Source organism: Phocoena phocoena, chromosome 7 (genome assembly GCF_963924675.1).
Source record: "Phocoena phocoena chromosome 7, mPhoPho1.1, whole genome shotgun sequence".
NCBI lineage: Eukaryota > Metazoa > Chordata > Mammalia > Artiodactyla > Phocoenidae > Phocoena > Phocoena phocoena.
Genome location: NC_089225.1, coordinates 67,398,159 through 67,418,559, shown reverse-complemented (window position 1 = coordinate 67,418,559; position 20,401 = coordinate 67,398,159). Strand labels below are relative to the sequence as shown.

General features: G+C 34.7%; 1 protein-coding gene across 1 annotated transcript in view; it reads right to left on the bottom strand.

The window, feature by feature from the left end:
- Window positions 1–20,401, bottom strand: part of FSIP2 (fibrous sheath interacting protein 2) — a 136,078-nt gene that overhangs the window by 13,065 nt on the left and 102,612 nt on the right. The window contains exons 15-17 of the mRNA XM_065880157.1: window positions 9,116–18,585; window positions 6,268–6,603; window positions 4,636–4,736 (exon numbers count right to left, since the gene is read on the bottom strand). Of these exons, the coding sequence (XP_065736229.1) occupies window positions 4,636–4,736; window positions 6,268–6,603; window positions 9,116–18,585 (9,907 nt within the window). The remainder of the gene's footprint in view (window positions 1–4,635; window positions 4,737–6,267; window positions 6,604–9,115; window positions 18,586–20,401) is intronic.

Sequence of the window (20,401 nt, the reverse complement as noted above, 5' to 3'; positions counted from 1 at the left end):
ATGGGCCCAGCCACTCTGCGGCATGTGGGATCTTCCCGGACCAGGGCATGAACCCGTGTCCCCTGCATCGGCAGGCAGACTCTCAACCACTGCACCACCAGGGAAGCCCTACTTTTGTTTTTATTTCCATTACTCTGGGAGATGGATTGAAAAAGATATTACTGCAATTTATGTCAGAGAGTGTTCTGCCTATGTTTTCCTCTAAGAGTTTTATAGTGTCCAGTCTCACATTTAGGTCTTTAATCCATTTTCAGTTTATTTTTGTGTATGGTGTAAAAGAGTGTTCTAATTTCATTTTTTTATTTTTACATGTAGCTGTCCAGTTTACCCAGCACGACTTATTGAAGAGGCTGTCTTTTCGCCATGGTATATTCTTGTTTCTTTTGTCATAGATTAGGTGACCACAGGTGTGTGGGTTTATCTCTGGGCTTTCTATCCTGTTCCATTCATCTATATATTTTTTTGTGCCAGTATCATACTGTCTTGATTACTGTAGCTTTGTAATATAGTCTGAAGTGAGGGAGCATGATTCCTCCAGCTCTCTTTTACTCTCTCAAGTTGCTTTGGTTATCTGGGGTCTTTTGTGTCTCCACACAGATTTTTTTGTTCTAGTTCTGTGAAAAATGCCATTGGTAAATTTTTGTTTTTTTTTTTGCGGTACACGGGCCTCTCGCTGTTGTGGCCTCTCCCATTGCAGAGCACTGGCTCTGGACGCGCAGGCTCAGCAGCCATGGCTCACGGGCCCAGCCGCTCTGTGGCATGTGGGATCCTCCCGGACCGGGGCACGAACTCATGTCCCCTGCATCGGCAGGCGGACTCTCAACCACTGCGCCACCAGGGAAGCCCATCCATTGGTAATTTGATAGGGATTGCATTGAATCTGTAGATTGCCTTAGGTAGTATAGTCATTTTGAGAATATTGATTCTTCCAATCCAAGAACCTGGTATATCTTCTGTTTGTGTCATCTTTGATTTCTTCCATCAGTGTTGTATAGTTTTTGGAGTACAGGTCTTTTGTCTCCTTAGGTAGGTTTATTCCTAGGTATTTAATTCTTTTTGCGGCAATGGTAAACGGAATTGTTTCCTTAATTTCTTATTCTGATCTTTCATTATTAGTGTATAGAAATGCAAGATATTTCTGTGTATTAATTTTGTAACCTGCAGCTTTACTTAAATTCATTGACGAGCTCTACTAGTTTTCTGGTAGTGTCTTTAGGATTTTCTATGTATAATATCATGTCATCTGCAAACAGTGACAGTTTAACTTCTTCTTTTCCAATTTGAATTCCTTTTATTTCTTTTTTTTTTTCTGATTGTCATAGCTAGGACTTCCAAAACTATGTTGAATAAAAGTGCAAGACTGGACATCCTTGTCTTGCTCCTGATCTTAGAGGAAATGTTTTCAGCTTTTCACCACTGAGTATGATGTTAGCTGTAGGTTTGTCGTATATGGCCTTTATTATATTGAGGGATGTAATCCCTCATTTCCTCCACTACTGCCTTCCTTTGTGTCAGTTGAGGTTTTGCAGAGATGCGTTTTGGTTACCTTTTTATTTCCTTTCATTTATATTCTATATTTTCTTTGTTACCACACAGATTCCATATAATGTTCTAAAGTTATGACAGTCTATCTTAAATTGATACCAATTTAACTTCAACTTCATACAAAGACTCTACTCCTTTATAGATCAACCCCCATCCCTTTGTTATTACTGTCCCAAATTATGGCTTTATATATTCCATGCCCATCAGCATAAATTTATAATTATTTTTATGCGTTTTTAAAATCTTGTAGAAAATAAAAGTGGAATTATGAACTGAAATTATACTGGTTTTTATATTTGTCCCCATGTTTACCTTTACTAGACAGTTTTATATTTTCATATGGTTTTGAGTTACTGTCTAGCATCTTTTACTTTCAATTTGAAGAACTTCTTTTAGTGTTTCTTGCAGTCATGTCTAATGGTAATGAACTTTCTCAGCTTTTTTAGTTTTTGTCTTAGAACATTCTGATTTCTTTCTCATTTTTGAAGGGTATTTTTTGCTGGTTATAGTGTTCTCACTTGATAGTTTTCTTTCTTTTAGCCCTTTAAATATATAATCTACTGCCTTCCATCCTGCAAGATTTCTTCTGAAAATTTTACTGATAACTTTATGGAGATCTCTTGTACAAGTCATTTCTGTCTTGTCACTTTCAAGACTCTCTTTTTGTCTTTGGCTTTTGATGACTGTGATTATAAGATGTCTCAGGTAGTCTCTGAGTGCTTATGCTACTTAGAATTCACTGAACTTATTGTATTTGTATATTCATGCTTTTTCAAATTTGAGGAGGTTTTAGCCATTATTTCCTCAAATAATCTCCCTGCCCCTTTCTCTTCTCTGGAACTCACCATGGTGTGTGTGTATGTGTGTGCATATATATATATATATATATATATATATATACTTACATATGTATATATCACTGCTTGAAGGTATCCATTAAGTGCCACAGAATCTGTTCACTCTTTGTTCAGTCTTTTCTTTTTGCTGCTCAGACTCAATAATTTCAAATGACTTGTGTTCAAGTTCACTGATTCTTTCTTCAACTTGATTGAGTCTGCTCTTGAATCATCTAGTGAATTTTTGAGCTCCAGAATTTCTGTTATTTCTGTCTGGTTCCTTTTTAGTGTCTATCTCTTTGTTTTTATTTATATGTATTTTATTCATATACTTTTGCCCTGATTTCCTTTAGTTCTTTGTCTGTAGCTTTTGAACATATTTAAGACAGTTATTTTAAAATCTTTGTCATGTATGTCTAATTCGTGTGCTTCTCCATGGACATTTTCTGGGAATTTATTTGGTTTCTTAAAATGTGCCCTATTTTCATTAATATGCATTGTGATCTTATGTCGAAATTTGAGCATTTAAAGAAATAGCTACCTCTTCCAGTTTTTGGAGATTGTTGTAGAAGCCCTTCACTAATTAGTAGGACTCTGAACCTTGGGAACAGTCTGAGGTAAAGCCTTCAAATCTTACTTTTGTTCTGGGTATATGTCCTTCTGGGCCTATGTGTGTACTTTCTTTTTTCCTTCTTCCATTTTCCTGACCTGCTTTTCAATGTTTTATTTCCTAAGCGTCTCATCATGTTTCTTCTAAGGGCCTTAGCTATCCTATTGTTTCCCCCTGCCTGTAATCTCTTTCCCTCAGGTGTTTGTGCATCTGCAGTCCCTTGTGATTTTTATGCACCATGGCATCCATCTACTGACTTCAGTGGCTTCTAGGCTTAGACCCAAACAATGCCAGCATTCCCAATTTGAGCTCCTATTCAGGTGAGACAGAAAACATTCTCTCAGGCAGCCCACAGATAGGCCCAAACATTACAAACAAGTTCTAATCTGCTCTTTCCACCTCAAGAGAGAAAACTGAGAATTGCACCATTTCTTCCCAACTGTGCCACATCATGTTGCAGAAGGGGGTTGGGCAAAAACAAGTAAAAGTGTGTGGAATTTCCTGCCACTTTGAATGTGGCTTTTCTTTGATTGGGCATTCCCTTGGTTGCTGCAGTTATTTGACTGGTTTCCAGAGCTCCTATAAAGTTGTTTTAGCAATCTGTAGTTGTTTATTTTTTGTTCCTACAAGAAAATAAGGGTGTGCAGTTTCTTGGTCTGCTATCTTGCTCTAAATTGTCTTTTATTTGGTATTATCTGTGTCCTCTGTCTCCACTGATATAAACAATAGAGAGGTACCTGCATTACTAATTTTGTATGTTAATATAATCATTACACAGGAAAAAAGAGGCAATGATTGGCCAGGAAAATATGTCCCCAAATAGTGTCAGTGTCAAAAAGAAACAATTCCATCATGTTGAGTGGGAAAAAATTATAACCAAGTAGATTTTTCTCCTATTTATACCTACTGCTTCTCCCACAATAGAAATGCTACCTCTTCTAGGTTATGAATATTCTTATAAACTTAAGAATAATTTTAGACAAGTTCTAACTGTTTTAGATAGTTATTGTTTTAGATATAGTTATTAATTAGATTTCAAGTCTACAGTGTACTTTTTCTCTCTGTCCTCTATAAATGCCATATAGTTCAGACTTTCCTCCTATAGTCATCCGAACTTGGGTTGCCTTCTCCTCATGTAAATGCTGTCCATCTTTACAGGCCCACATCAAACTCCATTGCTTTCTAGAATTCATCCCTGAATGCTTCGGCTTACACTGCTCCCTCTCTTATTTGGATTCTTCTTAGAGGCAGTTATACACACCGGAACATTTTGTTACTTAAAGAGAGTTGAGCAGGAACCCTTTGGGCTGAAAGGCACTGGGTCACAATAGAATCTGCTCTATCTTCCAGGTAAGAAAAACAAAAAACAACAAAAAAAAAACACACTAGCAAATTCTTCATCCAAGACACTGCTATACTAGGAAGAACATAGAGGCCAGGTAACTAGAAATAGGGAATCAGATAGAAAGGAGAGGGTTTAGGGAATGTCCACAGTAGGGAGCCAAGGGAGAAAAGGATAAGTAGTGAGGGAAGGTCTAGGGCTGAATACTTGCCCAATCGTAGTTTTACCAGAGACCTCATTCTTCCCATAAGCATTACTTTCATCTCATATTTCTATTTTTATATTGCTTTAATCTCATGTACCCAGCAGATGAAATCAGGTCTTCTTGGTTGTATGAAGATGAACTCATAATTCTGTGTATGAAGTAATGTGTCGGCTCAGAAATATGGTTTCTTTCTTCTTTCTGGAAAAGTGCAAACCATATGTTACATAAAGCAGCGTTTGATATGCACTTTCTCATATACTTGGCATATTTTGCCCTCTAATCTACACTATTATTAGAAAAAGTTTCAGAGATTACATTAAAAATGGATGAACACTAATTCTAATTAAAATGTCTCTTTCCAATAATTCTTTGGAAATGGCTAGTAAAGATGATCTATATTATAATATTGAAGTCTGAATAAACATTAAAGATTAACCTAGCACAAACTGTGAAGAATATAGTTTTCCATTTCTGTACTTTACAAATATTTTAATGAAAACTTAGTTCAAAAAGAAAAAAAACAGAGATATATATAATTCTGGTCAGTTCAGAAGCTTGTCAAGTCAGTCATCTTAACCGTACTCTGATATGTTTGTTGGGAAATCATGTGTGATTTTATGGCTATAACTTTTGTAAGAATACCTTAATTGTTATGTCTATTAGAATCTTGAAAAAACAGACTACTATTATTGGGATTACTGTATATGAACAATAATCCATTATATGAAATCCATTTTGACTTTTGGTATTGTTATAACAATTCTTTAGTTATCTATGAAGCCAGGATTTCTGACTATGAGGCTCAAGAAAACTATTCTGCAGACTGCATTTGATCATGTAATCACACATAGATTCCCAACAAATAGGTCAGAGTATGTGTTAAGATGATTTACCTGGGAAACTTCTGAACTGAAGAGTTGTATCTCTTCTTTTTCTCTGGCTCATCTCAGCTTTTGTGTTAACCTAGGAATAATGTCAAATGGATAATCAATAGAGTTGTCTCACCAGGAAATCCTGTATCATATACACTTTTCCAAGACATGTTTTGGTATGGATTTTTGGACAGGAACCACCCAAAGGGTCACTGAAGTCTAGACCATTATGTTATGTGAGGGGTATGGTATTAGGGACAAGAGCTGTTCCCCATGACGAGAGTGGAGTTTATGGGCTGGTTGCAAGGGTGATATTTAAAATATTTTGATTAACTTAACTTTGGGAAAGTTGGCTAACTTGTAAGAAAAAAGTTGGCTATGTAACTGCCCAAAAGATATATATCTATTAAAGTGAGAGTCAAGATTCAAACTCAGACAATCTGAATTCGTGTGGATTCTTTTTTACCTCTTCCTACCTTGGCCCATTTTCTGGTCCCACCCTACCTGCTCAAAAGGTATTTGTCAGCCAAAATACAAAAGGGCTGGAATCTATTAAAAGATGGATGTAAATAATTAGCTTGCATTTCTCTTAAATAGCTTCCATTTTCTGTTATCCCTGGACTTCTAGCTAATATATGTCTCTTTCCATTACCTGCTTTCCCTCAATTGTGTTTTATGGCTTCATCTGTTAGTTATTTCTCTCATACTGTAAGTGTTGCCAGACTAAGGAAGAGACTATCTGGAACCATTTTAGTATTTTTTTCTGCCCAATTAAGGTACATTCTTGGACAGAATTTCTGAAGATCTCTACTCTTTCCATAGATATCTGGTTATTGACAGTCATATTTCTCACTCACCTTCCTCTGTGGCTTTTCCTCCCAAATAGAATTCAGGCTACTTGTGCTTCGTGTTGGCTTGGGAGAAACAACTTTGGTTTCTACTGGCTTTGTGGCTTCTTTCACTTGACCTTCAACTTTTTCTCCTAAGTGTTCTTCTTGTACAATCTCTCTTAAAACAACTTCATTTTCATCAGACATTAGTTCCTCTTCTATGGTACTTTCTGAAACTTCTTGATCAATATCATGAGCTACTAACCGAAGGATGAGTTCTTTTTTGTTCTGAACATCTTTTAAAAGCTCCACCTTGGTGATATCAGGCTTCCTTATATTCTGAAATGAATTTCTGCAAACAGCCTGGAATTGAAGGTATAATGAATATCAAAAACAAATGCCTCAATCACTTTTCCTATGATTCTATTATAATACAGCTATTTTAGTATGATTTCTAGTTTCATTGTTAAAGTAGTATTATCTTAAGATGCCATGCTTACATTAGCAATATTTTAAAAAAGAAGCATGAAAATTGTAAGAAATATTTGTTGGTATCTATCATTTCTTTTACCTTCAGAGGTTATTTTATTAATCTACCATAATTTACTTCAGAGTTTAAAGGAAGGATTAAAATAGGTTCTTTTTCTTCTTTTTTTGGTTAAACTTTATATTTTGTTGCATCATATTTACTTCTTTGTTTTTTGGTTACTTTGAAAGTTTGTGACAGAAGTAGACATGATAATATATTTTTCTAAAATTGTAGATGGGTTATCACAGAGAAATTGAAATGTACATATTTTCAACAAGAAAGCAAGGTATTATCTGATCTTGACTTTTAAAAATGATGAATAACCAAGATTGTGAAGGTCTTTGACTCTTTAATCCCTATCATTCCACCCCTGATCCTTTGGACATATTTTCCAAAAGAATCTTGAAAATATAAATCTTCATTTTTTTCTCACCTCCCTAGTCAAATCTCACTTTCCATTTTCAATGTCTTAAGACAGATAAAAGACAGTTACAATTAAATAATAGAACTTCCACATTTCAGTAGCCTTTGATGATGCCACAGAACCTCCATATTGTTTTGAGTTAATAATTCTAGACCTCAACATCCCTGTGTAACACTTTAAGCCAGCTTTTCAGATATTGGTGTCCTAAAAGAATATCTTCCGCGGAAACAAAATATAGAAACAGCTTCCTTAAGAATTTAAAACCAATCAGTTTTGATTTTCTGTGTTAGTGGAGGGGACCAGTGGTTTACAAAATCCAAAATCTTTCTATATGGCTTTGGAATTTGTGACTATATATGGTTTTCATATGTACATGCCTAGTGTGTTGGGAATTTATGGTATCTCAAAACAGAAAATAAAGCCCTTGGGTGAGGCCAACAAGTGTCTAGATTCGCTGATCTAATCTACTGTTCTTTGGTTTCTTCTCTTGTCTCTATGCAGGAGATTGATACTCAGATTGGTACAAATCGTGTGTCGTATCAGAGTTGTCTAGGTCTGCTTCTTTGTGTTTTATTTTGAGGATGGATTTTCTTCCCCTTAAGAGGACAGCAGAAATTATTTTGGTTTAAATATTCCCATCCTGCTTTCCTGTGGTCTATAAATGACTTAATGAAAGAGAACTGGTAAATACGAGTAAGATTTGTGACAGAAAATTCTACAGATAATTAAAAACTGCTTTTGACTAATGTTATTCTATAGTTTGTTCAACAAATTTTACTCCTAAGGGGTTACTTATGTATGAATGAAGACTACCAAATGATATGCTAATGCAAACAATGAGAAACCATGTGGAAGGATAAATTTGAGAGTTTGAAAGGACTGTCATCTGGTTCAAAAAATTTAGGGAAAAGAAGATTAAATTAGTATGTCAGCCCATAATAATCTCAGTATTTGAGTATGAAAACACAAAGTGCCAATTAACATATTTAACAGCCCTGAGACCTAGTTCAATGGGTTGCAGGATAGCTGGAGAAAATTTACTTCAAGTTTATGCTCCAGGGAGAATGGTTCTATAAAACTTTGCTCATTGTCCAGGCCACAGACTGTACCCCTAAGCACACTCAGTCCTCTTATGAGTGAATACCATGAGTAGAAGAGGCTCTGATAAAAATCAATATGTGTAGTAGATCAGTGTAAGTATTGGCTAGACCACCCTTTGTCCTCAGTGGTATAGTTTCCTTGAAAAAGGACATCATTTTAAAGTCTCAATTAGTTTAATATATTTGGGGCCTAAGTATGGAGCTGCAGGGCAGAGCTAGGGACTAAAGCATGAGGAAACAGGTTCTTAAATATGGCAGCATTAAAGCAGCTAAATCTAGAACAAGGATAGAAGAAGAAAGAAACTTGCCACTTCTTGAGAGTATAGAAGAACTTGAGGAAGGCTAATATAATTAAAGTGAAATAATAAGAAACAAGTATAACCTAAGAGTTTATAGAGCAGTAGTAATCAGAGTAGTCTGATATGTGTTGATGAATGTTGTTAAAAGTAAAAAGAGTAGTATTACTCCTGTAGAGCCTTAGGTTTGGGAAATCTATTTTAGATAGTTTTTATCATTATAATTTCAGGCAGCCTGATTTTACTGTTAAGGGTATGTCCCTATATTCCCATTATTTTTTTAAAGCCAGTTTAAACTCATTGTCTTAGGAAAACTAGCCTGAGACCTTTAGAGTGAGCCACAGAGCTGATATGGCAAGTCCCAGTAAGTCATATAACTATACGAATGAACTTGTGCAACCAATTTTCCTATTGGGCTAGGCAATAACAACAACAACAAAAAATACATTCCCATATACCTATTTGAGGAAGGGAATCACAGAACAACCATGGCTCACTTTTTTTTTTCTATTGCTTTTTCACTTACCTCAAAGGGTTTTACATCTAGTCGTCCCGTCTTATTCAATGAGGTACGTCTTTCTCTTTTTAACTGTCCTACAGTAGATGTGTCTGAGGAATAACTTCTTCTACTTATTGATGCTCTTCTCAGTTCTGCTATGTTATGTCCAGTGTTTTTAAAACATTCCACCTTAAGTTTCTCAAGAGGTTGAGTTTTTACAGAAATTACTGCTAAATGTTCTGAGATAATGTTTGGATCTATTTTGAGTGGTTTATTCCCAACGTGTGGAACTATTTTAATTGTAGAGTCCTCTACAATTGAATCTTTATTTGACTCTTCTTTATCTAAGTCAGGGATCACTTTAGCATGCTCTTGTGCCTTTTGAACAATTCTGTTAATGTCTAGATCTCCTAAGAGAACAGCATTTGAATTCTTTGGACTAACGGTATCTAAGGGAAAATTTGAAACTTCATTAATAATTAAACTGGCCACTTTTTTAGGGAAAACTCCATTTGTACTTTTTATATCATAATAAAGATCTTTATGGGTTCTAGGTTGTTGTAGTACATTACTATAAATAGAATCAATAACCTGAGAAATCATTTCTATACTTTCTGGATTTAAAAAGTGTTCTTCAGAATCAGCAGCAACAAGATTAATATTACTCTTAGAAATTTCAGCCGTCACAGATTTTGTCAGTTGAGATGCAATTTTATTTAACTCAGGCTTTGATAAATTTTTTGCATGTTTGCTTGAGGCACTTGGCACCCTTACTATTTTAGCCAAGAACAAAGCCAATGCTTCCTCTAAAAACGTGGCATCTAACACAGAACGTTTTTTGGATGAAGACTTTTCCTGGGACTTAAATTCATTAACCATTTTGGCCACTTTTTCCATAATTTTGATAGCTTCCAGAGCTAATTCTGAACTTGATAATTCTTCCTCTACTTGAGGTTGAAATTTAGAATTGGAAATTTCTTTCACCAATAAAAAACCTATTATATCAGAGAGGACATTACTCTTACCCATTAAATCTTTAAATATAGAAATGTGTGAGCCAGAGTGCTTTAAAATACTGGTATAAACAGAATTAACTACTTTTTCAACAGTTTCATTGTCAGCTAAAGGTACAGTAGGCAATTCCTTCGCTGGTGATACAACTTTAATCTTACTTTTGGAGATAAATTCTTGTATTGAATTTAATATTTTTGAGACAATTTTTTGAATTTCAGTTTCTAGGGATTTGGGTCTTTCATTATCTACTTTTGGAAACATAGATAAAAGCTTCGATAAAAATTTCACAGCAATTTCTTCTATTATGTTATAAGGCAGTATACGAGCATGTGATGGTTGAGGCTGGGGAAAATCCGCAGTTTGGATAACATCTTTAAGAATATTTTCAACAACATTGTCAACTTCTGCACACTGATATGGAGTTAGCTCTCCAGAAAAGTAGTTCTGCAACTGATTACCAGTCACTTCTTGTAGAATTAAGTCAACCATGGTTTCTGAAAGAATTCTACATCCACTGGCTGCACAATTTTGTATAATCTCTTGTGATCCAAACTGTGACAAAAGATTATTGTAGAGCGATTGAGCCACTAATTGAATAATTTCATCATCATTGGGATGTAAGGATTCCACATACTGTATAATCATATCTTCATTTTTGGAGATCTCTGTTGTAACTGTACTTAATAACTTCATTTGCAGGAAATCTAGTTCTGTGAACCAGTTGCCCTCAGATGTTTCTGCTTCAGTGTTGGATACTGTTGAGAAAATTTTAGATGAAAGAGTGTAAATCACATTCTCTAAGAATTCATGAGGCAGCATGATGGTATATGGCGATGATGTTTGACATTTTTTGCTGGCTGTTCGAGCCACCTTTTGGACCTTTTTAACAACATCCTTAGTTTCCAGAGGCAAACATGATGAAGGTGGAAACTCATCACACGATATCAAATTTAGCTTATATTGAAAAATTTCACTTATCACTGCACTAGTTAGTCGTCTTGCTAAATTTCCCCCATTACTCTTTATATTCTTACAAATGGAGTCTTGAGATTTATATTCCTTCAAAATATTGCACACACAGGAGTGAACAACTTTGTTGACCAATGTTTTATCAATTGATATTTTATCTAGGAAAAGTATCTTATTTGAAGAGGGTTTTTCAGTCATTTTATGCATATTATCCACAGTTACTTTCTTGACATTGGATGGTGCTTTATCTATATTTGATTCTTTATGCCTGGGAGGTTCTTTAGGAACTGATGACACTTTTTCTACAGGTAGAAAAGACTGATTTTCCTTATCTGGCCTAAATACCTTAATTTGAGCATCTGAAAACTCCTTCAACAGTGAATCAATAAGTCTCATAGCTGTGTCATAGAGTTCAGCTTGATTTTCATCATCACTTACATTTTGACATCTATCATATGTTTGTGTTTCTGGTGAGGAAGAAAAGACCAATTTGTTAACCATTTCGGTGATAACATCTTCTAAAAATTTAGCAGGAAAAATTCCAGGTTCACTTTTTGGTGGGTACTGAGGACTGTCTGATTTACTAGGTTCCTTTTTAATATCCTTAACTTTTACTTTCTCTTTTTCTCTTTTTTCCCCTCTCTCTTTCTCTTTCTCCCTCTCTTTTTCTATTTCTCTTGCTTTCTCTTTTTCTTCTTTTTTCTCTTTGACAGGGAGATTTTTGTTAATTGACAGGTATAAATCCTTTGTTGAAATGGACTGTGCAAAATCCTTGCCAACCTCTTGAACTAGAGGCAATGATATATAACTTGGCAGACTTTGTCGTTTTGAATAATCTGCTAACTCTTGAGAATGATATATTCCTAAGATATTATCATAAATATTTTCAATGACATTTTGAACGTATTCATAATCTGAGCACTGTCCTTCCTTCATATCTATTTGAGCTGGAGAGTCTTTCCTTTCTTCATCGTTTGGCTTTTGGGCAACTGTTTTCTCTATTGTGGTCTTTGTATTTCTTGCTTTGGTTGTCAAAGAAGATAACTGAAAGGGCTTGTCTTCTTTTTTTAATGAATTTTCTCTTGTTTGGTCAATCTTCTTAATGTCTATTGCAAAATCTGGTCCAAGTATTTCCTTTTCACATTCTGTACCATCAGTAGCTACTAGAAATTGTGTGTGTACCTCCTTAACTTGCCCCTCCTTATTTGAAGATGATACACTTTTCTTCTCAATTTCATTATTTTTAAGTGTTCCCTTCAAATACAGCTCCTGTTTATCTTTACTTTTCACACTAGTAGTTGGAGAAGTAACTTCTGATACATTATATTTTTGAATTGGAATTCCCATTTTATTTTCATTCTCTTTCTTTTTATTTGCCACATCTGCAGCTGACTCTGATAACAGGTTAACCATGTTGCTTTTCATAATTCTTGTTACAGAGGTAACTATTGGATCTTGGATGTCACCTTTTTTCATTGATGTCTCCTTAGTTTTGAAACTTTTCTTTTTACTCATTGCACCTCTATCTATTTCCAAAGTATCCAACACATTTTTCTGGTCTGAGGTTAGAGATGTGTGTTTATATGATTGTTCTGGTAAAGTAAGTTGGTTCCCTTTTAAGCATCTGTTTATCTGTGTAGAGGTTTTCTGTGGAAGGTGTTTAACCCTTTGGGTGATGTTATCTGGATTTAGAAATGAATAGAAGGTGGAAGAGCAGTCTCCTGAAAAAAGTGGTTGAATCTTGAAAGCAGAGATGGCCTTCTGGGCTGAAGCAGCAATCATTTCTGTAACAATGTTGTTTTTATCATCCTTCTGAATAGCATTAGATCCATACTTTCCTATAAACTGATCATACACAAAATTGGATATCTTATCAACTGTCTCTTTATCAATTGGTGGAAAAGAAAAAATTTCTTCAGCATTTGGTAGAACTTTAATTTCACTTTTCCTAAATTCTCCTATCAGAGAGTTTGCAAATTTTATAGCCAAGCTCACAATATCTGGCTCTGGTGTTTCTTTTTTCTTAGAATCTTCAGTAATACTTGGAAGAGAGTAAAACTTGTGAACAAGGTCAACAATTACATCTTCCAAAAATGTAGCTGAATATAGAGAAGGCTGTCTCTTTTCTTTACCAGGTTTAGTATGTACAGAGACATGGTCATAATTAGATAAGTTATTGGAAGATGATTCTTCACCACGTAAAAATGGCCTCAGATGATGATCCATGATTTCCTTCATAATGAAACCAGCTATTCTACTGAGGAATGAGCCTCCTTTTTTGTCTGCATCTTTCTGGACTTCAGCTTGAAATTCAGATTTTTTCAAAATATTATTACATATAGAGTCAACCAAATTCTCAGTCACTTCTAATTGCATACTCTCTGCATTCTCCTCTGCCGTAGCAAGACGGATCTCATGTTCAGAAATTTCTTTGATAATTTCATCAGTTAATTTTGATGCTGCATCCACAAACTCATAATCTGGTGAAACCTCTTCCTCTTGTAGTTCACTTTCAGTGTCAGTTGAAGGGAAGATATGCACTAGAAGCTTGTAAATCATGTCTTCTAAAAGAGAATGTGACAGCACAGTAATACATAATGGCAAGGCATGGCTATCTCTCATGATGACATTGAGCACATTTCTGATGATTTTATCAGCTTGAGGGGAAGAGTAGGAAGAAGATACTAATTCTCCTGAAACTAATGACTGCACCTGATAATCATAAATTTCTTCCAAAAGCAAATTATATATTTTTCTTCCAAAACAAGCTGTGTCACTTTGTATAGCCCTATATATTTGAATCAGAGATTTATATTCATCTAATATTTTTTCATAAATTAGGTTGACTGTTTTTTTAACCATTTCTTTATATCCTTCTGAAAAACACATATCATCATCAAAGTTATCTGAAACTAAAATCTCCGATGTGGTGAACTCCAGAACAATTGATTTTACTAATGTTGTAACAATGCCAGTAATTTTGTCTTTAACTGTATCTGGATTTTCAGCAGCCAAGACATTATGTGAGAATGCATAAAGAAGTTTACATAAAAGTTCAGAAATTACTTCCTCCAAAAAGACAGCTGAATTCACAATTAAAGACAACTCTTTTTGTTTAGGATCTACTACTTTCTGTTTGTAAGTTTGATCAACTGCGGCTGAAAGGAGAGTTTTATCTCCAGGTAAAAATAACTGAAGATGATGGTTAAAGATTTCTTTTATTATAAAACTTGCTATTTTTGAAACAGGTATATTACTTATATCTTTTTTATCTTTTGTAAGAGACTGGTATATATTTGAATAGGAAAGATCAGCATAAATGGAATCAACCATGGATTGGATATCTTTTTCTGAAATCAAACTATGTTTTTCATTCCCATGTTTAATAATACATATTGAATGTTTTGAAATTATTGACATGATTTCATTTATCAGTTTTATTACTGTATTACTTAAGTCTGATTGAGAAGTATTTGGGTGTTCTGTACTGGAGGCCAATGGACTCATCTGAGATATAAGCTGAGACACAATTTTTTCCAAATGAGTATGTGATAACATAGTAGTATATATTGTTGAAGCCTGTCTTTGGAATCTTGATTTAGTAATGTCACATTGAACTTTCTTTATCAAAATATCAGTACTAAGTTTGGATTGTGATCCAAATGGAAACTTTTCTATAAGATTTGGGTGAATTTGGAAATCAAAGGTTTCGGCTAGGATGGTTTTAGTTATCCTTGCAGCCAGTGTCTTTGTGTCATTTAGAAAATCTTTATCAGGCATCATATCCATTTCATATTCTTGCACAACTTTGCTGTACACCATGTCAATAATGTTTTTGACTACATCTCTCTCCACTGGAGGCAAACATAAATTTTCCTCAGCATTCTCTAAAATGCTAACTTGGGCTTTTGAGAATTCCTCTGTTATGAACTGTATGAGTTTTTCAGCTTTATCAAACAGTTCATCTTCTGAATCTGTTACTGATTTTGTTTGTACAATGCCTAACACCCTGTGGAATATCTTGCCTAAAACCCCAGAAATCACATCTTCCAAAAAAGTTGAGGAATAAACACTGGCATAAAACCACTGCCTTTTCTCATCTCCAAAATATGTATATGATGAAGAAGGTAATGACTTTCTGTTCACAAATGGCTGAAGATGTTGTTGACAGATATGTTTAATGATAAAACCTGCTATTCTGTCAATAAAAACATCATTACTGCTTGTGATATTTTGCTCAACTGATTCTTGAGACTCAGAGTTTGAAATATTTTTGAATACTGAGTCCACAAGATGCTGAACATTGTCTTCTGAATAAACAAACTTGGTTTCTTCATCTCTTGAAAATCGAATTTCATGTTGGGAAATCTTCATCCTAATATCACTGATTATATTTGAAGCAATTTCATTGAAATTAACTTTTGATCTATCTTTTGGAGTTTCTCTGTTTGCAACAATGCTAGATGCAGAAGGGAAAATTCTAGATAATAGTATTCTGATCATGTCTTCTAAAAATGTATATGGCAGCAAGGTGTTATACGGAGATAAAGTCTGACTTGGCTTGGTAGACCTACTGATGTTACTAAGAACATCTTGAATGATATTCTCAGTTGTTGAAATAAAATATGAAGATGACAAATCCCCAGAAAACAGTGGATGAAGAAGGTAATCTGAAATAGCTGCTACAACTAAGTTGGTAATTTTTTCCACAAAAATATCTCTGTCTTCAGACTCTTTATCAACCTCAGGGTCTAATCCATGCTGTTTTAAAACATTTCTATAAACTGAGGTGACGAGTTCATCCACAATATCTGTATCTACAGAGGGGTAAGACTGTTCTTTGTCATTATATAGAATGTGAACTTTAGCTTTGTCAAAATGGTTATTTACTGAGTTTACTATTTTTTGGGTCATGTTTTCCAGCTCAATTTCAGTGTTATGCTTTGGACTGAAAATTTTTGATAAAAGTCTGGCAACAATTTCCCCTACAAATGTCTTAGGGTAAATACCTGAGGGTGATGGTATCTGGGGTCTGTGTGACTCTATGACTTCACTGAGAACCTGTTTAACCGTATTCGATATTGTATCTGATGGAGTCTTTGGACGAGGTAAACCTTCTCCACACAAAAATGGTTGAAGATGATTTTCAATAATCTCTTGGATAATAAAACTGGCTATTTGGTCAACCATAATTGGGCTTCTGCTAACTATACTTTTCTGTATTGAAAGAAGGGAGTCAGATGTTTGCATAATATTTCTATAAACAGAATCCACCATCTTCTGGAGGTTTTTTCCTGTACATAGATATTGATTATCATATATAGTGAACCAAATTTTATGTTTTGAAATGGCTGATATAACCTTATTTATTATACAGGTAGATATTTCATTAAAATCTGAACTCATGAAATATTTTTTTCCCAAAGAGGACGCCTTACTGGGTGGAGGAATGAGTTGAGATAAAAGTCTTCTGATGATATCTTCTAAAAATGAGTGTGATAACATGGTGCTATAGCCCGCTGAAGACCTAGCTTGGGAAGTAAATTCTCTCAGGTTGTTTTGAAGTTTCTGTAATATAATTTCAGCATTGAGAGGGTAGTATGAATTATGTAAGAGCTTTCCCCTGAAGCAAGATGGGAGTTGGTAGTCCAAAATCTCTAACAATATGCTATTCGTTATTTGTTCTGCTATTGAAGTACTGTCACATGCCAGATTACCACCACAGGTCATTTTCAACTTATATTGCTGTAAAACATCATAATAAACTGAGTCAACAATCCTACTAAAACTTTCTTTATGGATTGGTGGAAAACACAGCCTTTCTTCAGAATTCCGTAAAACAGTGACCCTTGCCTTATTAAACTCATTCACTACATTGTTGATAAATAATGCATTCATCTCATTGAGCTGGGCTTCAGTGATGTTTTCATTTTTGCCCCACAGTGAAATAGAGAGGTTAAAAAACAGTTCTGAAATTATGTCCTCTAAAAATGTGGCTGAATAAACACCCGTATTCATATCTCCTGGATATAGCTTATTATGGATGGCTATTGTATCCATATCCTTTGTTCCCTGTCTTTTAAGAGGTGACACATTAGCAAAATTTGCTGAATACTTCTTGCCAAATGGTGCTTGTATTTTGGAGTTTACACTGAGATTATTCAGGGGTCTTGTCAAAGCATTGCCATCATAACTCGTGAGTCCTAAAGAACCTTTACCTTGTCCTAATTCTGTTAACTCTGGCCTTTTTGTTTTTATGAAACTAGACTGTATTTCTCTCGTTCCATACTTCAAATGCTTGTTTGCAAAAGGTGGACTTTGGGGCAGTTGTATACTGTGACATAATTTATCCATCAATGATTTAACCAAGCTGTGGGAAAGAACAGTAAGAATAGAGTCTGATGACAGTAAATCTTGATCCATTTCTGCCAGATTTTCCAAAACGTCTGACATATAATCCCCTTGAAATTGTTCACAGTCCATCGTTCTCTTACAACAATCAAATTCTTCATCGTTTACACTTTGAAGTATTTTTAAAAGTTGACATTCTTCTGCTGATATCTCTTCAGAAAGAGGGCTATTATCAAGAAAGACAGAGTTTGTGCATTTTTCTAAAAGTGTTCTAATAAGTTTCTCACACACAACATTGAGAAGGAAAACTGATTTGGGGGTGAGCCCTAAGTTATTTCCAAGTATGTTATTACATTGCTGATCATTTGATGATGAAAAAAATATTGCTTTTTTATCAGCATCCATAGCCTCATCTGGCTGTTCATCTGGTAAAAATAAATCCAAAACAATACTGAAAACTTTGTTGACTACTTCTTTGGATTCATGAGGTTTGAGGCTACCAGCCAGACTATCTAACTTATGGGCCAGATAACTTAATTTATTTCTTTGAATGATATGATCAGTTTTGTGAGTAGATAATTTCCAGTCTCTGGAAGCTTTCTGTCTTTGCATGGTATTTTTTTTGTTGCAAATGGGCACACTGTTGCTTCTAAGCATGGAAAATGGTCTATTTCTTCCACTGTTTTCCAGGTGATGATTTAACCCTATTTCTTTGGACAGTACATGAATCACACCTATTAAGAGATCCTGAAAGAGATCATCAAAGTCAGCAGCAGCTACTCCTGGGCAGCAAATGTACTTTCTTTTTAATGAAAACATTTGCTGTGCAATGTCAGTCTCTATGATGTTACTATTTAAAAGGATTTCAGCAATAATTTCAGAAATACTTAAAGCAAGTTCTCCAACAAAGATTGACCTACTCTCAAACACTTGAGAATCAATTAAAATAATTGTGTTAAATGCTGCATGGGAAGCTTTCTCCTTTTCTCTGCTATCTGTAGTGCTATCAGAAATGCTTGAAATTAAATGGCAAATGACGGACTCAGTGAGATGTTCACAAAATTGATAAAGCGAATAATCATTGTATATGCTTCTTAGAGGCTGTTTTGATTCATATTTTTTTCTTGACGGTGTGGAAACAATAGACACCTCCTCACTGGAAACTTAAAAAAGAAAACATTACCATTTTAGCACGCATTAAGGGACATATGGAAAATTCTATATATTGGTAGTTATTTACATATGAATTTCACCTTTGGAACACCTCACTAAAGAAAAAGTAAAATCTAGTCAAGAAAGATATTGGGTTTTCTTCAGATACTTATTTTCCCACCTGTGGAATCTTAGTTTTAGCCATAAAGTTGAGAAAATAACCCTGAAAAATTCAAATCTCTAAGTCTAGTGCTGATACCTGTCTTGCTTAGATGGGTGAAGGTGCTCAAAGAAACTGGAAATCCTGGGGCAGAGAAATGATTTCCAAGTGTGGTGTTACATCTTAACATGTCTGCAGTGATCTCTAGAGACTTCATATAATTATTTAAAAAATATTTTTAGTCAAACATATAATATTATGTATTACTTTTAGGAAGCTAAAGAGTTGTGTTGCAATAACAACTTGACTGAAATAAAAGAGTGCTCACTTCAGAAAGGTTAGGGATGGACTGTAACATCAGCAGTACTTTAACCCCTAGATTAGTTTGTTACAAAGATAATGGGCCAACCCAACCAGGCACAGGACTGTATTCTGCTATTCAACAGAGTACTGCAAATCATATACCTACTTGGTATGGCCAATTTCTTGGAGTGGCAGCCAGAGCTACATACTCTTTTTTTCACAAAACTACCTCAGAATGTAATAACCTATTATACCTCTGCATGTGGAATCAGGCAAGACTCAGTGGAGAGGGGAGGCTTTAAGCTGAACTTTGACAGCTAGACAGGTTTTGGCCATGTTGAGATGAAGGGAGGGAGGAAAGAGTGCTCCACATGGAAGGAACATGAGTGAAATCGCTGGAAGGCCCTGGACATGTCTGGGAATAGAGAAGATATATGATAGAAAGAGCCAAATACCAGTGGGAGGGAATCATGGATCTTCTCTTGTTTGCTTTGTTTTTCTTATTCTCTAAGTTCAATTAGGCTATGCTTAAAGAAATTCTACTTATAAGCTTGCAATTGCAGACACACAACTGTCCACCTTGAAATCATACCAGTTTTAAGTATAGGAAATGGACTCATGGTGCAGGTAGGTAGGACTGATAGTATGTGTTCTGCAATTTGAATGATGGGCAAGTGATGTATCTGGACTGGTAATGTAGCAACTAATTATTGGCAACTAGAATTACTGATCCAGTTCAAAGCTATAATAGATTATTAGATTGAATTTTATGAACTTTCCAATAATAAATTTTCACATATGAAAGTAGCTATCACATATGGTTCAACCTCTAGCATATACAGATAAGCCTTTTTAAGAAGGGAATGAAAATATATTTTTAAATATGTTTAGAGTATTATACCTAAAAGGAATTTAGTAACACTGGAATATAAGCAAAATAAGATGTTTAACACTACTGTTCTTATACACTGTGACTAATAATAGCAACGACTTCAACTGTACACATTAAAGTTGAATCACAACGTTCAGTTACCTGTACATTTGGTATGATTATAAAGAAATCATGCATGAGAACTTTAATAATCTTTGGAACTCGTACCTCATGTTCAACCAAAATCCCCTGCTTTAAAAAAGTCACATTTTCTCTCATCTGCAGATACGGAAAATTGAGAGACAGACCTTTTCAGATTCAAACCATATGAATGTTTATTTTTATTTTTTTTGTATCCTGATATATATTTAATATATATATTAATATATATAAAGAAGTAATTAAATACCCTCCTTCTAAGGCTGTTTTCAGAAAAACAGTAAATGAAGCTTCTTGGACAGGAGATCTTTTAAATATATCTATTTTTTTCTAA